Source organism: Bombus vosnesenskii, unplaced genomic scaffold, assembly GCF_011952255.1.
Source record: "Bombus vosnesenskii isolate JDL3184/JDL3185 unplaced genomic scaffold, Bvos_JDL3184-5_v1.1 scf7180000013336, whole genome shotgun sequence".
Taxonomy (NCBI): Eukaryota; Metazoa; Arthropoda; class Insecta; order Hymenoptera; family Apidae; genus Bombus; species Bombus vosnesenskii.
In genome coordinates, this window is record NW_022882974.1 from 688,960 (window position 1) to 708,261 (window position 19,302).

The following is a 19,302-nucleotide window of genomic DNA, read 5'->3' on the forward strand; positions in this document are numbered from 1 at the left end:
CATATTTATTTCCAGGACAGAACAATTTCGTTAGTAGGAATCATGATCGAGATATAAACAGTAATTAATTTCTTCTCATTTCAATATTTTATTAGATGCGTGATTTGTATTTCTAGGAAATTTGAAAGCGCAAAACTACACACACAATTCATATGATATGTAAAATTATGTAAAAATATTCAAACTAGAGTACTTATAATATTTAGTTTACTTGGAACAAATTTTTATTCAGGTTCTATGTTTTTTCTTCTCTTTTTTTTTTTTAGTTATATTCATAGAAATATAAAAATGCATAAAAATCTGCAGTTCAATGATTATTAATATATGTGTATACGTTATACATATACATTATTAATACACATATATTATTATATATGTGTAATATGAGCGATGCGCATTATTCAACGTCCGATTATTCAATGATACTTGTACTTCCATAAAATACGTATATTCAGTATGAATATTGATAAACTTTTTCAAAGTCTTATTCAAAACAAAATCGAGTCGAGGTTCGTTTAAAACGTACGACTTCTCATAAAAATAGTTTAGCATAATGCACAAAAAGTTTAGGACATTAGTATTAAGATTTGATCCATCAAAGATGGCAAAGTTCCTTTTACAAATGTATATACATGGCTGCAGCATATTGGCAGTGAAAAATCTTCACTTAAATATTGCAGAATTCTGAAAGCAAGATTGAGTCTTCAGATAAGATTTTACGGTTTCCAGTGAAAATTTCCTTGAAACAAATGCTCGCCAGGTATATTGGACCTAGAGTGAATCGGAAAGCTTGCAAAATGTTTGACAGGGAGAGGGACGCAGGGAGCAGCGTATTTTGTTAAGAGAAACTCGTATTGTGCGACCAGCTGGATTCTTACGGATTTATTCTTGGAAATGAACAAGAATAACGTGTCTTAGGTACGCGCAACTCTCTCTCTCTCTCTCTCTCTCTCGTTCCCTCTTTCTCTGTGGGGTTTTGCCTGCTCGCTCGCTTTCTTTCTTTCTCTACCCTCCTCTCTTCCTCTCGATTCCTGTCCGTGCCTTTTTCTTCTCTTTTTTTGTCCCTTCCTTTACCAGAATTCTTCGTCAATCGTCAGATACAACGTACGACTATTACCTGCATTATTTTTCTTTTTTTTTTCTTTTTTGTCTTTTTTAAATATGTATGTATGTTATTTATTGCAGTGAATCTTAATGACTAGTACGTATATCTTCATTTACACAAGTGCACGTTTAGTAGAATTTCGCTTGCTTTTTAACATGTTACCGAACATGTATCTGTATCGCAGTGCCGCCAATGTAATTTTTATAACCTATACGCTAAGTGTTCTATTACTGTATTATAACATATTTACATTTATATTATATTTATATTATTTTCAATATTTTCAATAACTTCGACATTTCTCTATCATAGTATACTTAATGTTAAAATAAGCATATTATGATATATTTCAGTACCACAATATATCATCATATCTTCGCTAGTTTGTGGTTTCTTTGGTTTCTTGACGTTTTTTTTGGAACTAGTGTTGTTGGCCATTGTCTTTTTCAAATATTCGATGAAGACGAAGCAGAGAACCGAAATAAATACGTTATTTGTAAATCATACAAATGTGTAATATTTCCAAATCTCGTTTATCTCCACGTTGACAGTTTTTAGCAAAAATGTAAAGGAAAAAAGGAAAAATTGAAGGCGCAATAAGAGCTAGCGAAAAGTGTAACAGTTACGTAGCTTTCCGCGAAAATCAATTAAAATTATCCACGTCGACGATCTTAGTACATACATAAAACATCTAGTGATTTATCATTAAATATCAATGGCACACGATAAGTGTTATTTTCCAAGCATCGGCTAATTGTTATGATTAACGGAAGAGATAGAACTTTTTTTTAATGGAAACGTAATATTTCGTAAAATTTGGGATTCTTATTTGAGTGAGCAATTCAAGTTGCTAGGTGTTATACAGGGTGTCCCATTTTAATCGATCCATGTAAATATCTCACACACTACACATTACTCGAAATAATGTTTCAAATGAAACTTACATTGATTAAAATATTTTTTACCTACCAGTAACCATTCTCGATGACAGAAATTTAATATTTAAATAATATTAATATTAATGAGACAGGAATCTTTTTGATTAACTATAATTTGGTTAACCTAATTACACTTGATTAACTATGATCATTACATTATCGACACCGAAAAATTTTTTTTATTATCACTAACCAATATCAGCTGCGAAAACATTATTTTTTGGTTATATTCGACTATTGTCAATTTATCATTAACATTACTGATAATTACTATTTACTGACAGCATAAAAGAACTTAATTATAAGACTTATTTATTAAGTAAAGAAACTGTATGAAAATGTGTGAAACAACGAATATGATAAAAATTATGGTAGTACAATATCTTCATTCTATTCTCTGTTTCACATATTTTCGTGCTCTTTTTTTAAATACAATAAATTTTATAATTAGCCTTTTTTATGTTGTCAATGAATATGCGCTAATTGCCAGTGATGCTACCAATAATTTTGCTAAACTTTTTTGCTGCCGATAATAATTATTCGTAACCAAAATTAATTTTCCGTCATCGATAATGACTAATCATAACCAAAATAAAATCCCTGTCCTCGATAGGCAACGATTACTGGTAATCAAAGATTGTATTTAGTTTGAACGGTTATTTATAACCAAAATAAAATTCTGTCCATCGATAATGATTACTAGCAAGCAAAATGAAATCTCCGTCATCGATAATAATTATTCGTAACGAAACTTGTATTTAATTAAATAAATGAACTCTTATACCATAACTTTAAAAATTCGTTCTATAACAGTTACAATGTCTGGCCTTTATAAAATAAAAATATACATTTTTCTAGAGACCATGCGATGCATTTTTTAATTCTTTACAAAAAGTCGTTGAGGTACTTTGATCGAAAAATGGCTAGTTTAAAAGATACCACAACTTTAATCTTGCAAGACTTATCGTATGAAGGACAAGGAAAGATAACGCAGTGCTTTTATGTTTACGTTTTCCTTGTTCATACGCTCGATTTCGTTAACGTGCAAATGTTTTTCAAATTAAACATTTCTTCATACAAGTACTTTAATACTTTTTCTGTAAAGTAAAATTAAAAACTTCGTGAAAAAAAAAAATTGTAATAAATATATAACAAGAAATGTATAGTTCCATTTAAAAGAACAACGATAGCTCGAGACCTGAGAAACGCGTGCACCCAGATAAATTTGACGGTCATCGTAAGGCGCCCCCCCTTGAAACAGAACAAGTTTCATTAGATACACTTGTCCCAATAATATATAGTTTAGTAAATATTTGCGTGAGGCGATTAAAATGTTACAACGCTCGTTCGATCGGAATGTATTTCTACGGTATCGGGATTTTGTAAAAATTGTCAAGTTTTACGAACCTCTGATCGTATAACAGTTCGTGAAATGTTTGCCAATGTCGAGAATATCGGCGGGGAGGGGGTAGCTAGTCTGGCAGCGGCGATCGATTGGCAGCCAACATCGTAAGTGTACGGCGTCAAATCGTCGGAATTCGTGACGTTTCGACGGGAGGCCCACGGAAATACGAACTCGTAAGCGAGAACGATGACGCGATAGCAGAGGCGAGATCGCACGTAAACCAGTTAAAAGGAATCCATTTTTCCGCGAGCCATGTGCTCTGTCGCACATGCAATAGCGACAGCTTCGATCAATCCTTGCTAACATTTATTTTTATCCAACTTGTTCAACAATTGTTACGTGTAACATTTTCCTTCCTGGTAATGTTCTATAAATAGAATTAATAAATCAAATTCGATGAATTGCATCTAATTTAGAAAGATTGTCATTGGCAACGATTTAATGGAAATGTGCTTTAAGTATTGTACGATTGTTGTTATTATGAATTTTTAAATTTGTTTTAATTAAAATTGTTCAATTGCGCGTGACACGCGAACGATTATTCTCGGACGAATGCCATCCTAAAATATTTGATTGATATGATCGGAACGATAAACAGGTTCTATGAATTGTATCTAATTTAAAGAATTACGAAGAAAACGATTTAGCAGTTAACTTATATAGTGCGAGTTACACGTTGTGCAACGTTACTTGTTACATACAAAATACATTAGTGTTAATGTATTTGGAATGGCTACAAACAAACCGTCGGAGTATCTCGAAGCGAAACGTGAGAGACAAAATTTGGTCGTTTATTATGCTATGCGTGGAGGATAACCTATCGAGAATCCGACGTATTTTACAATATCTAATAACCTGTTAGATAACCAACCATTTATGTACTAGTACTGAATCCTTATTCCAACTCCGACTTTTCATTATTGGCATCGTTCAAAACACCCTATTCAATAAATTACTAATAAACTAACGATTCAAAGTCCATTCGGAACTCGCGCTTTCTATCAATTAAGAACTAAATTCACGCTCCTAAGATCCTTCTTCGGAAGATCTCCCGCTGACTGGATTCGCAACTGCGCATGTACTACGAAATTCGTTGTAAATCTGTTCTCCGTGTTACGTTAACATAGCACATAGTGTACTACTAAAATATACATATGTAATCAGTGTGTTCGTTCATCAGATTCCAACAAGCATACATAGAGGCTCCTCTTATAAATTTTTTCATAATTTGTTTGTTTTCATCGTACCCTGTAACGTTTGTTTCCAAGTTTAGGAACTAGCATAACAAAAAAAAAAAAAAAAATGAAATTCCAAGAAACAGTTGCTCAACTTACTTTTACGTAATACACAGAATATTCATCCACTAGATACGTATCTTCTATTCGATCTTGTATGTTTTTGTAACTGTATGTTTATATAACTAAGGTGATAAACACACAATATAGAAGATGATAGTCTAGGCCAAGAATATTTGTCATTTCTTCCTTACCTTTTTCATTCATTTCGTTCGCGGAATAGTCGAACGACGGCCTGTTACGATACCAAAACGCAGGCTGAAATTCCGCGTCATTCGCAAGTTATTAGTCGAAGTTTGAATGGATTGGTTCGTTAGTCGTTTCCGTATCGTAGCCATCGCTAAAATAGAGTTCTTAATGCTCCCTCGACGAGTCTTCCACGATCTGCCCCACCACTCGGCCCTGGATCACGTGCTCGCCCCCACCATGTTGCTGTACAAAAGCAATTATAGATTCATTCAGTGAGTAGCAGCGCCAGTGCTATCCCGACTTTTACGTTGGGTCGGTTGGTCTGGTAGATGTTCTCGGCATTAGGCTTCGGCAATCTTTGAAAAGTAGACACCGCGTATTCGCCAGACAACTGTATTATTTATTATCGAAATTCTATCGAATATTTCGCTGTTACCGATCCTTAAGGGCAATCGGAACAATTCGCCAGTTTCTATCGCGTGCATTGAACGAGAAATATTTTTAGCAGTGCTACGGGTTTATTTTCGAGAGACGCGAGGTGAAAGTGGAAGTGCCTTTTCGGAGAAAGTTTCGTGGGGATTTCTTCTTCTTCGCTGTCACCGAATTACTAAAATATTCCAGTAAGTTACGCTTTTAGACGTTCTACAATTTTTATCGCTCGTTTACCGAGAACTCGACCGTTCCATGCTAATTTTTTCACCTTCCAGCATCGTTCTGGATACATTTACATCCGTTTTAACTGTCAGCCTATGAATTTTAATGCGGTCCGCGGCTGAAACTTTGCTGTACGTTTTCAGTCTTTCCTTACAAGTTCATTGTTTGCTCCGGGCACAGTCAACGCTCTTTTAGTCGAAATCCGGAGTATTTCGTTCTGTTTAACATAGAAAATTGACAAATTTATCGCAAGCTTTATTAGCCGATAAGACGAATGGCATTTCCCATCAGCAAATAGGAGAATTCGTGTTTTATCAACGCGTTGCACGGATGTTCTAGCATTAAGAGGTTAGGAAATGAACCAGTTCGTAATAAAAATTCGACCACATGCGATGTTTTAATATTTATAATTTATCATTGTAAAATCGTTTTACTGACCTGTTGAAGACACTGCGCATTCAAATAACATTGCGAACGTTAATATTTAACAAATTCGCGGTGTAAGAAATGGAATAATAATCTTACATTTGTTGCTTCATGTTTTGCAAATTTCGTACTTCGTGCGAATAGTTTGCAACGTAATTTCGTCGTTAGAACGATAATTCTTGTAATGGTTGCTTTAAAATGGTCTTATGCAAAATTCCAATTAGTTCGGAGGAAAAAGAAATTATTAATTGATTAATAGCCTGAGGGTAATGCTCTAAATACTTGTAACAACAAAAGCCGATTCTTTCACGGAAGCAGGTTTATTTCCGCGAAGGCTTGTAAAATAAAATTCACGCTTATCTGTAAGTGATAAAATCCGTGTTGCCACTCATTCGAGGAACCTCTTCTCATTTATACTTGCTGGAAATCTTGCCGATAACGAGGCCAGCTACAGTATCATTCATAAATGGTGATTACTCAATTAGCTACAAAATTCCCTAGAATCGTCTTTTACTCTCATCATTTAGAAATTCAAATTCCCACTGGTGCATATAAAACTAGTAAGATTTTGAAAATTAAAATTGTTCCGCCAATGGTTTACAAAAAGATTGTGATTTGAAAAAAAAGATTGACTTTGTTTATTACTTGAAAGTATAGAAAATGTTTATTAATAAAAAAAAAAAAAAGGAAACGAACTAAAACTTTCTCATCCTGTACATTTACGTTCTTCGGTGCTGCATATGGAATATTTTACGTTCCCAATTCAACTGTCTGTAGTTCGTAAATAATTACTTAAAGATAAAAAAAGAAAAAATTAAGAAGTAAATTACAATGTGATATCGCGAACGTCGGCCGCCGTTTCTGAAAAGCGCTGTATAACGAAAGGACCGTAGAGGCATCGATGAAGTTGACCAGTAAAATTAGCATTCGCTACGACGAACTGTATTTCGCCGGCGTATAGGTCATCAGCCCAGTTCGTCGTTTTCCAAGAAGACGAATTTCTAGCCAGACCCCTTGAAAACAGGGTAGATCCCAAACCCTTCTCTCGATTTATGATGCCTTCGAACCACCTTATGACTTCGAACGTGCATCGTAAAACTTGTTCGTTGCTTTTTCTTCGCCAAATTTATGCACTCCACCATTCTTCGTTTATCCTTACACACGTGAACGTAATAATCGTTTCTTAGTGTTTATTCGTTTATCCTTTAATTTTTTATTGCCACTTCTTTATTATTTCAATTTTCCTTTATTATACCGACTTTCTTTTTAACCAACGTCGGCCGTATACAACGATGTGTATTTCCTAACCTCTTTTAAGCAATTTTGTCTTGTACGTTCTTTATTACACAGTCACCGGTTACGTTTACATTGAAAACCGCAAATAACGAATTATTATTATGCATATTGTGCAACGTAATCTACTTATATCTTTAACTAATTCGTTCGCACATATTTGGAACATGTACATTCGAACGATAAAACGATAACTACAGAAATGATAAATGTCGTGGTAATAAACAGGTATGTGTTAATAAGTGAGAATGACAGGGGAAAAAGAAAGAAATTATTTTTCCTTATAAATATTTCTGCTGGTGCATTTTTACGTCCTAAATCTTCGTGATAGGACAAAAAATATATTCTCTTAGATTTCTTCTAATTTCGTGGCCCTCCATCAGAGTCTCGTTCTGTTTCCTCAAATAAAACTACGACGTCCGATTCTGCGAAGTCCTCGTTGCTCGAAGAAAGATTTTTCTCTCCTTCTCTCTCCGTCGGCCGTTTCCACTCCCCTTAGCATTCCAACGACAGGAGAGAACAGATGGTCGAGGAAGAATAAAGATCAGGGCTACTGTGAATAGTAAAAAATCGAAATTAATGAACAAAACATGGCCGTATTTCTGTTTTACAGAATCCACAAATTCGATTCTTATGTTATTACTTTTTTTTTTATTTTTCTCCTTTCTTTTTTTTCTATTTAAATACTCGGAACTTTATAAAAATAATCCGCCAGGATTTCATTAGAAACGAAGGAAATCTTTGAAATTATAGGTGGAACGAAATGTGCAGTGCTATTGTACTAGATGCAAATGAATGTGATATAACAATCATTGAACATATAAATACAAGAAGCATGTATGTAAACTGTAAAGCAGTACCGAGGAGAACTCGATGTTATTGAGGCAGTAAATTAAAATAGACATAAATAAAAAATCATAATATGTACTCTATGAATATTGAAATACATTTTTTCCCGAAACCTTTTAAACTAGAGTTCAGTGTTTTTTGCGCATATTCTAAGAACACGTAATTACACGTCTACTATCAAACTCGTTATTCATACACTTAAACAACTATTTGTATGTGTATTTCACACTTATGTGCGTTTCAAATACAGGCTGTCTCATTCTAATCGATCCGTGCGAAACATCTGCTAAATTATACATTTACTGGAAATAGTGTTTCAAACGAAACTCGCTTTGTTTCGAGGGGGGCGCGCTTCGCGACGGTCGCAAATCTCATCTAGGTGGATGTGCGTTCGGGGTCTCAAGGTGACCTTTGCTTCTTTAAACGGGACTATGCATCGTTCGATGCACTTTTTAATTTTCTAGAAAAATAGCCTTAAGATACTTGGACTGAAAAGCGCTTAGTTTAATTAAAAGTGCTTTAATCTTGCAAAACTTATCGTACGAAGGACGAGGAAAGATAATTCAGCGTTTCTGTGTTCATGTTTTCCTCGTTTTTCGTGCACTCGATTTGATCTAATTAACATTGAAATATCTTTTAAATTAGATATTTTCAGATACAAAGTACTTTGATAATCTTCGGCAGGAGAATAGCGTAGAAAAAAATATAGCTTCATTATGTTCCAAAGTGTGTGTAGTTTCGTTTAAAGGTCGCCTTCTTCTTACTGGCGGACATTAAGAAAATCTACACAAATTTGGCATATTATTTTTCTTCTCGAAAGTACTGCACGTTATATTGATAAAAATTAAAATAGAATTTTTTTTATTTTATTTATTAAAATTACAATCAATTCTCGCGTTGAGAATTTTCAGTAATTTTTCTGGCGTGGCGCAGTGACATGGCTGATTATTTATAATAATTTAATACTTATTATAGATAAGTATAATTGATAAATATTATAAATAACTAAATATTACAAAATAGAATTTGAACGATGGAATCTGAGAAAGCGGAAACTAAAAATTTTAATTACTGCCGCTCTATCGAAATATTACGAGCCCTAATTATTCTTTACATAGATTTCTTCGTTCGGTCAGATAAAATATCAGTGTTGCGGCTTTCCATTCTTTGATTATTATTCTTGAGGAAAAGTAGCTTTAAATTGCTTCGCTAAACGCATATAACATCTTATGTAATTATACGTTACCTGGAGCAAATCTGCGTAATAGGTACTAATTGATAGATAAGATCTTGTTTTCACTTTGAGCAAATTTGTATTCTTTCTTGCTTCTTTTTCCCCTTCTTTCTTAAGAAACGTACATCGCTTAAAAATTCCACGATCGAAAGATTATTTCGCGAAAGAAACGAATATTGTGGAGAAATAATTTCTCACGCGAGCGAACAAAGCTACGTTAAGCTACGTAGAAAAAATTAAAAAAGGGGGAAAAAGGAAGCGATTTAAGCGACGATAAGCGATTCAAGAGAAGTGATTTTTTAATTAACATTCTTCGGGCAAATAGCATGGAATCTTAGAATTCCAAAATAAGTTGCCAACGACAACGCTTGAATGCGTAGTAGGGGCTTTCATAAAAGTACTGTACATATATTTCAATACCACATAATTTCGATATCGTGTACGTGTCATCAATTGACGACTATTACTTCAAGGAATACTCGATAAGGAAGTGAGTTTGCGTCATGAAACAGAATAATTGTTTGATCATTCCATATATCTACTTGACAACCGTGGAAAATATTTGGGCAAACTGTAAATTGAAAGTTTGATGAAACTAAAAGCTCGAATTGCTATGTAGGTTTTCTAGAAATAGGCAAAGATTAGATAAAATTCAGGTGAAAATGTTTCTAAACATTTGGTGTTATTGTTTAAAAAATAAAAATAGAACTAGGTACGTTCTTGAAATATTTGTCATATTCATGTTAAACGGTGTAAAAAAGATTTGTATTAGAATTTCGAACGATTCTACTTACAACATTCGAAAATAATTCGAAGACAATACATTTCTTGTCAAAAAAAAAAAAAAAAAAAATGAATCTTTATTTGTAGAAAACAGTATATGATATTATTGAAATATCTCGCTAGTATCTTAAATAAATGAAAGAAATAATTTTAATATCATGTTTGATAGATAACACGTACGTGCACATACTTATATTTCTTATTATTCCCCAAGATGCATTATAGGTATATTATATTTGATTGATTTTGTATCTAGAATTGTGCATTCGTGGAAAATGTTATCTCGGTAATTACCTTTGCCGATACCGATAGCACATTGTAACCTGACTTATCGATGACGCGTAAAAAGGGGTTGTAAACATGTGAAGAGCCTTTTGGTGGAACCGATTATGGGGTTCCGGATAATACCAATTCGTCGATGACGTGATGTGAAATCGTTTCTCGAAATCGGCACTGGCACTCGTTCCTTTTATTCGCAACGATGAATATTTATTGTAACTGCAGGTTTGTTAATCGTGACACGACGATTCTGGCGAAAGTGTTCTGTTCGCTGGAATATTGCGTTACAAGAAAAACATTGATTCTTTTTTCGCGGCGTTTACGACGCTCGCTATAACGTTCATCGATATTGTTCGTAGACAAAACCTGTGTTTTTAAGAAACGATCGGCTATTTTGAAGCCAGCGTGAGAGGCACGGAATAATCGGACCATTAGCACGCGAATAATTCTCATTTTCTTGATACAAATGGAGAACAAAAAGAGAACAGCGGCTATTAGTACAATGCTATTTAGTGGTATTTCGATTAAACGCTTGTTCAAGCTCGAATACCGCAGTTGGTGATATTTGAAAATTGAAAATATTCCTAGCGATCTTGTGTGTTTGCTTTTCAAATTTAATCAAATACCGACGCGTATGTTGTTATTATCATTCAAGGTTTGTTTTAAATTGCAAACATGAAGTTTATCTCGCACGAAACGAGCAAATATTTGGTAAAAGCTCCGAATATGATTGATATAGGGAAACCAGTAGTGTCGTTGCGAGGTTAGGAGAGGAGAGGGATATTGTCAGTTGGTCGGCGCCAGTAGTGGGGCAAAGAGAGGGTGTGCAGTGGTGGGGAGTTGGAGAGGCCAAGAACAACTTCTAAATGGGGGCTTGGCCTTCTAGCGTTGCGACACGTTCGTGGAAAAGCGGCTCCGTGCCGCTTTACTAACACTCGGACATCTCTCTGCCACGTGGCCCATTAAAACACAATGGGAAAAGAAGGCAGCTGCGGTGCGCGCGAACGATGTCGAAAGATGCGTCTCTATTCCTGCCGGGATCACGGGAGAATGCGACACCTGGTCTTAAAACTATGAATCGTAAAGCCGTACGTGGAAGTTGCGCCTGACGTTTCGTCGATTATTTAAATAACCTCAGTGAGACACTGACAAGGTTAACGGACTCTTATGTCAACGAGTGACTCGACCGATCTGTTGGTAGGGGGATATGCATGAGAAATCGATTTAAATTCATTAGACAAATTCTTTATATTTCTCATTTTGCGTTTCACGACTATTTCTTGGTACTTTGTTTGATTTTATAACGACGTTACGATCGTGTGTATTGATCGAATGGTAACAGAGATGCATTCATCCCTGACGAAGTGAACAGAAATTACCGATTAACGGGATTGTGTAATTTTATCGTTTTTATAGAAATTTCATTTTCTTTTTCTCTCATGGACAAATTCGTCAATCTTAGAAACGATTTCCACGCAATGTTTAAAATATTAGTAATTAAGAAGATCCAGAAGAATGAGAATGATCTGATTCCGTTCGAATTCCTTTGTTTACTACGCAATGTACAATTATTCACTGTTTTTTTTTACATCTGTTGATCAACCTTGCAAGAACACGGGTTGAACGTGAAACGTTTTATTCTTAGAACAAGAAACAGCTGCAAGTGGTGTATAATTATTTTATGACTTGATTATAATGTGCTAATAAAGTAAGGTGGAATTAAAGAAACGTAATCTTTTTCTTCCTCTTCTTCCTTTTTTCACTGTTAAAAGAGATCAAATTTCGATTGTAAAAGACTCTAGAACTTTGTAGAATGAAATAGCTCTATAATTAAAAACAAATTATTTTTTTTATGTAAGTTATGACTCATTGGAAATACGTTTAAATTTACTTAATCATGTATGCAATAGCATCGTAACCTAAAAATTAATAATTTAAATTAATTAATCAGGCTGAAATAAAAGTAACATGTAAATAAAAAACGTCGAGAGCCAAGGTTCAAGATACTATTTAAAATTTAATATAATCAAGATTTACTGCGTTGAAGTAAAATGAAGACAAAAACAAAATTACTGAGGCATGTTAGTATTTTTAGTTGGAACAGATTTTCATGGAAAATATCTTACGCAATGCGGTCAATTACGTAAATTATGCCAGTCACTTATAAATAATCGCGTATAGCAAATGATTATAAAGCATTGCCGTATAGTTTTATAAAAATTTTAATGCATTTTAAGACAATTTGCTTTATTTTCTTCTAATATTTTTTTATTTATATTCATATTAACAATTTTATCCTATTAATTTAAATAAATAAATATTTTTTATAAAATATGCTTCTATAAAAATTATATAAGTAATATATGGTGCTTCTGAATATTATATTAAGCTATACTATAAGAGTACAATATATTTACAATTAATAGATTTTTATTGGAAGTGTGATCCATTTTATTTGACTAATTGTAAGAAGTAATAGCTTTTTTAATGTATAGTAATATACCTTAAATCTAGATGATTTCGCTCAAATAATATTAGTAAATAATTATATGTATTTTGCTAATTATAATAATTTGTTTTTATCGTATTTTAAATTGATTTTTACTATTATTAAATCTGACTTTTGTATAATTTAATAATTATAAATCAAATGTTATTAAAGAAATATTTATTATATATTCAGATTGAATATTTATAATATTTTATATGTTTTATATTTTAGAATATTTTTATACTGTACGTGCTATATCATCAAAATATTAAAATGATCTTTGTCTTTTCTGTTTACAGATACAAGACTGTTATGCTGAAAACAAAGTAGTTTTACAAAAAATGTTGACAGTAATGTGCCCAAACTGTCGTCACCGATTTCCAGCTCCAGGTTGTTGCAGAGCTCAAAATATGGACGAAGATAATACTCTAATTCATCCAACAACCTGTTATTATGGTGGCCTGCTAGTTCCTGAAGGCTATAATAGTGGTGGTGGTTGTTTTATAAATGCACCAACTATTATACAACCTGTTATCAATTCCTTCAACTTTCCATCAATGACACTTGATTTGGAAAAGCCAAGAATCGATAAACAAAAGGAAGGTTTCCTCCAAAAATTTGAAAAAAATACACAAGTTCTTGGATTTCCATTAATTAATGAAGAAATTCAAAAAAATGGTTCTGGGTGTCAAATCACCACAAGTTGCGATTTAACTGGAGGAAGTGTAACAATCACAACACCAAGTATACAATCTGGAGGCTGTTTAATTCAGAGTACAGATTCTGGAACTCTTATGCAAACACCACATATGGAAATCCGTCCAAAATTGTCTGGTGGTGGATGTTTCGTGCAAAAGACATTATCAACTGAAAATCAAGAAGCCTCTACTGTATTTCATGAACAAAGGAATCAACAAGAAAGTGTGACTCACGATAAAAGGATGTTTTTAATACCCCCAAGTGGTTGTCAGGAATTACCAGGGACTCGAAGAAATATCCTACCGCAAAAAGCAGAAGAGGGAACTTCATTTGAAAATTGTGAAGCAAAATCAGTTTTTTCAAATTTTCAAGTGACTAATGTGCCAGTCATGCAATTTCAACAAGCTAAAAGTTCGAAAGGAAATGGTCAAGAATTAGATCAAGATCGAAATTTTAATTGTTGTTGTAATAATGTACAGAAACTTTATCATGTTAAATCAAATAATTTTCAAGTTTCTGAAAATCGTAACTCCATGGTTTTAAATTCTAATCCAGGAGTACAGATTCAAGTAAATGCAACTGTACAGCTCCCTGCAAGTTTAGGACAATGTACAGTAAATATAACTGCAACTACTACAAATTCGCCTGAATCTTTGGCAGGTATAACTTCAAGAACTAGAAACAATTTTAATGGTGGAGGTTTAGTGCAGAAAAATGAGACTCAGAATAACGAAGAAAATTTTGATGAAAGAAGAGACAGAACTCCAACTACACCAGTCTCTTGGTTAATGCCATGTCCCTGGAGTTTTGACAATTATATGATGAACAGGGATGCAGCTAGACTGAGCGAAGTTAAAAGACTTTTACAAACTTGTGGTTGGTACCACGAAGGTCTTAGTTGGCAACAGAGTGAAAATTTATTAAAAAATGCTGCGATTGGCAGATGGCTGATGAGAGATAGTTCAGATAGCAGATATATGTTTGCTGTGTCTGTACAGACTGCTAGAGGACCTACCTCTGTTAGAGTTCACTATTTTGTGGGACAGTTTCGATTAGATGCTGAACCTAGGCTTGCTTTTGCGATTCCTCTTTTTGATTGTCCAATTAAGATGCTGGAATATTACGTGGAATATTCAAAAAGTGTTGATGAACATAGAAAGGAAGTTTGGGTAGATTATAGTGGACAACTGTATAGTGAAATTTATTTGACGAAGCCTTTAGTTAAAGAAGTTAGGTCTCTTAGTCATTTGGCCAGGTTAGTTGTTAATAGGAACAAATTACCCACAGAACACTTGCCACCATTAATTAGAAATTATCTAGCAGAATATCCATACAGTCTCTGAAAAATGATGCATAACGTTTTTCTGATTTCTGGATTTTCTTTGTCAGTATTTCATACAATTTTTAAATTTATGTACTAAATGAATTAATAAATTAATTTTAGATAAATATATAAGACGAATATTTATGAACTGATAAATTTAAATGTATTCCAGTAAAATTCCTCTCTCAATTTCTATTAATTTGTAGCAACAAATAAAAATATTTAATAAAATAGTTTAATTCAAATATCTTATTTCAGCTTTATAGTACAATATAAAGTAATAGAAATTTTATTGTATTAGTTCCAAAAGTCAGAAAAACTCCAAAATATTATTTTTATACATTTTAAGACGATTTATATCAGAATTTGTGGAGTAATATGAAATATAGAGTTTAACTAGTGAGATACTAGATCTTACACTTTTATAAATTAAACAATTAAAAGCAGGTCCTATTATTTTATTAAAAGGGTTCATGAAATTGAATTGTTGAAATAATCAACGAATTCGAAAGTTAGATGAAAGCGTATAATTTTGTTCATAGTCAGTAAAGAGCATAATATTGTAAGATTGATTATTCGACCGAGTTTCTCCTTATATAAAATTTTCTTGAAAGACAGGGTACCATTTACATACCCTGCTCGGACCAATCAGTCTTTGATGATTCCTCTTCATAAGTAATCGATAAAACTATTTGTTTTTAAGTTTCTCTTGGATCTGAAACTCCATTTGATCGTAAGTCTTGATAAGTAGTTTTTGGAGCATTAAAAAAGACGTATTAGGAAGATGAATTAAATTTGATAATTTTATTATAATATTGTAACCAACTGTAACCAACCTGTTATAATTTAAGAACCATATTCTTGTAATTATGATAGCCTTTTTAATGCTTTGAAAATGTCTTACAGATTTTTCAGACATTGATTATTAAATTGTATATACATAGAACTCGGTCGGTTTTGATATTTTTTGAACAATGATTGACAGCGTTCCTTAATAGTGGCAAATTTGTAGACTTCTGGAAACCTGGAAATCATTGTTTCAAACTTAAAACTGATTAAGAATAGCAAGAATGATATTAAGTCGGCTTCAATGAAGAAATCGTAAGGCAGTATTAGATTTTAAAAAGCGTCGATTTGACTCTTCGTTCTTCAATAGTACTAGAATTCTAAAACAGTTCATTGCCAATGAATATACCATTGATTTGCAAATTGCTTTTCTATCGTGATAAAGTAATCTACTATGATTTCTTACCGCGAACTTGAAGCTTTTAATAGAATGCAATGTATGCTGCAATATTCAAAAGGTAATTAGCAGTAATAAAAGTAACGTCATTTTCGATATTATGACTTATTAATGTATTATTGAATATAATATACTAGAGATGATACCCTTGTTGCATGTAAAATGAGACGATCTATAAAATAGTAATATTTGAAACGAAGAGTTGAACTTTGCAGAAGAATCAAACGCTAAATTAATTTAATTTTCGTTTATTAGCGAGTTTCTCTGAATGTATATGACACGCGCGCGCGCGCGCGTATGTGTGAATGTGTGTAAAATGAATTTGTATATGTACGAATAATAGGAAATGCGATTTGAATGTCGATTGTTACTCAAAAACATAATTGATATATTTTTCTAAAGTAAGAATCGGCGACCATTTCAAAGCAAACACAATTTTTCTAATGTAAAATATTATACGGGATGTTTCCAACACTGTGCCTCTTTAGATAAAATTATTAAAAGGAATTGCATCGTTTGAAACTCTTTCTGCATTTTTCCGTATAACTAATAACCTTTCGATGGAACACCCTGTATAAATTAATATAGGAATTCTTGTTCATTGTCTCTATATTAGAGATATGCTTTTAAACTGTCGATATATCTACCCTTCGTAGACCATTTCGGAAAAAGAACCTAGCATAAAAGAATTACTTTTCGTATTAACCGCCAATTATACTTATCTTAATATGTATTTCATGAATTGTCGTTGACAAAGTAAAATTAATTTACAGTTACCTAAACTGTACATAGTACTACATAAATACGAGACATTCTGTAGAATATTTAATTCTTATTGACGATGAAGTGGTAGCTACTAATATTATGCGATGTTTGCGTTATTAAGTAGCAAGATTGCGAAGGGTTAGTTAATTTCGATTTTCCTGATTCTAAAAGTTGATTCGACAGAGTATGTTTGTTGTTGAAAACTGCCACTCAACGAATCCTACAATGTGTTTTATATTGCGATTATAACAATGTATAGTGTGACATGAGTTAAATTATTAAAGAATTATTTATTACCATGAAACATTCATGAAATATTATTTATACTTCCCCTTCAAAATTTATTTTAATATCATTGTTTTATTAAACGATAAATCCATTTTTCCATTAACTTATTATAAATTTATGTGTAAGATGTTTGGCGTTAACAACCTCCACGATTTTTTCATCTGAAAATTCATCTTTAATCTGAAAGAAAAAGATATTTTAAATAAAAGTTAATCAAAATACCGTAATGATATTCGACTGTAACGTAAAAAGCTGCTAAAAATTTGTTCCAATAAAATACAGATAATATTAAGACATCAATACGTATAGATTCAGCAATATGTATCAGGTTAAACAGGTTAAGTTGCTTCTTTTAAACAACTTGCTTGGAAATGTAATCAAATAATTTCTTACAGACGCGTAAGTTAAATACGAACGTAATTCGGTGATACTTCGTGGCTGAAATAGTAATCACATTTCTCGTTTATAATAATTGTGTATATATCTACTATCAATTTATTCTAAACTTGTCAGTGTGACAATTATTTATGTCGATGTTAACGATTTGCATACTTGTCAGGATATTTATAATCAACAGTTTACAAAACACACATTAACATAATCGAAGAACTTTGAAGTTAGATAAATGTAGAACTATATAGTGTTTCAAAGTTTATTTGCTTCTACACATCCGAACTTAATGAACAAATTAGAACATTTAGAATTCTATGTCGTGTCTATATCGAAGGTGGCATGCAATTGGAGAATGCGTATTAGATGTCCGATAATAATACAATTACATGCTATGAACAAGTGTATGACAAGTGTGCTTAATTCTTATAATACATTTAGTCACAAAGTATCCATTCTCTCATTAGTCAACTCAGAAGTCAATACTGCTAATTATGTCACGATGATAACGTCGAGTCTTTACGCGTGATCTGTCATCAGAAATAAGACGGTTGTATATGTGTATAACAAGTGTATATATACATACACGAACGCAAAATGCAAACGAGCGTGTTGATCGATGACATTTCTCCTGAGTTAAATAGCGAGATGACTTTGCACGTTCAATAAAAAACAGTATTTCGTTTCGGAATGATGTAAGCAAATTATTAAAAAAAGATAAGCTGATTTGTTATTCCTGAATTTGTCTCAACGTTATCCACAACAAGTGACAGAAATAATTATGCATATTTAGGAAAACATGTAAAAGTGACCTCGAGACTTTTTAATGAAAAATATTTCAGAGGTTTTGAAGTTGTTGCAGTCGAAAATAAGGGTCGGTTTTCAAGAAAATAACGCGTATAAAATTTTGGCCAACCTGGTCACGTGTCACGTACTCATAGATTTCAACGATATACCTTTTCTGGAAATTTGGTACTTTTAACTTACTGCATAGATTATCCTGTACGCATTTGAGCTTTTGGAACGTTGTCATTGGTTGTGTCATCACTTATTTTGCCTCTTTATGTAATCACGATCTTACGCGAATTTCTACAGTTAAGATCTTTGATCACCAAATATTAATAAGTTCGAATATTCCGAACTGTTCATTTCCGTGAAAAATGACCCCCAGTTTCTCTTTTAGCGATCTAAGGTACCTCCGAAACGGCACATTCAGGTAACAAATTTTGCAGTTTGGACACTACCCTTTATCCGAAACCTTTTTCATATTCTTTTGTAATGCAATTTATTTTAAATTCATCAATAATTAACTTTAGTTGAGAACATCTTTTTATCAGGTTGTCAGTAGTGTTTATTAGTTTGTAGCGGCCGTTGCGCTGGCCACCCTGTTTAAATAATTTGTACGGATTTAAATACCCAAATTGTGACAGTTTTGAACAGTACTGATTCATAAGTTTACAAAGGGCCGCTTTTAATCCTTTTAAAAAGATTTTATATTGTCAGTAGATTTTTTATGATTTCTTAATATGCTTTTAACTACTTTGCAACTACAAACGAAACATTTCACGATTGTGGTAGAAATCGTTCATAGTCATACTACGTCACGGACGAGATATCTTGTGCGCTTGCTTATTAAAATAAAAATTGCAATT

The 19,302-nt window shown here is 32.8% G+C and overlaps 1 protein-coding gene and 1 long non-coding RNA gene across 4 annotated transcripts in view; one reads left to right on the forward strand and one right to left on the reverse strand.

Moving 5' to 3' along the window:
* LOC117235974 overlaps positions 1–17,276 on the forward strand; it is a 31,496-nt gene extending 14,220 nt beyond the window's left edge. The window contains exons 1-3 of one of the 3 annotated variants that reach the window (XM_033498511.1): positions 10,294–11,105; positions 11,190–11,647; positions 13,241–17,276. In XM_033498511.1, coding sequence (XP_033354402.1) covers positions 11,618–11,647; positions 13,241–14,983 — 1,773 coding nt within the window. In that variant the 5' untranslated portion in view covers positions 10,294–11,105; positions 11,190–11,617 and the 3' untranslated portion in view covers positions 14,984–17,276. Of the gene's footprint in view, positions 1–5,177; positions 5,553–10,293; positions 11,106–11,189; positions 11,648–13,240 lie in introns of those variants that run through there. The other 2 variants (XM_033498512.1, XM_033498513.1) reach the window with 2 other exon arrangements.
* Positions 4,326–5,137, reverse strand: LOC117235976. Its single transcript, XR_004493756.1, has 3 exons — positions 4,938–5,137; positions 4,783–4,868; positions 4,326–4,696 (listed from the first exon to the last, which is right to left on the reverse strand). It is a non-coding gene; the product is annotated as an uncharacterized LOC117235976 (long non-coding RNA).
* Positions 17,277–19,302: the final 2,026 nt, after the last annotated feature.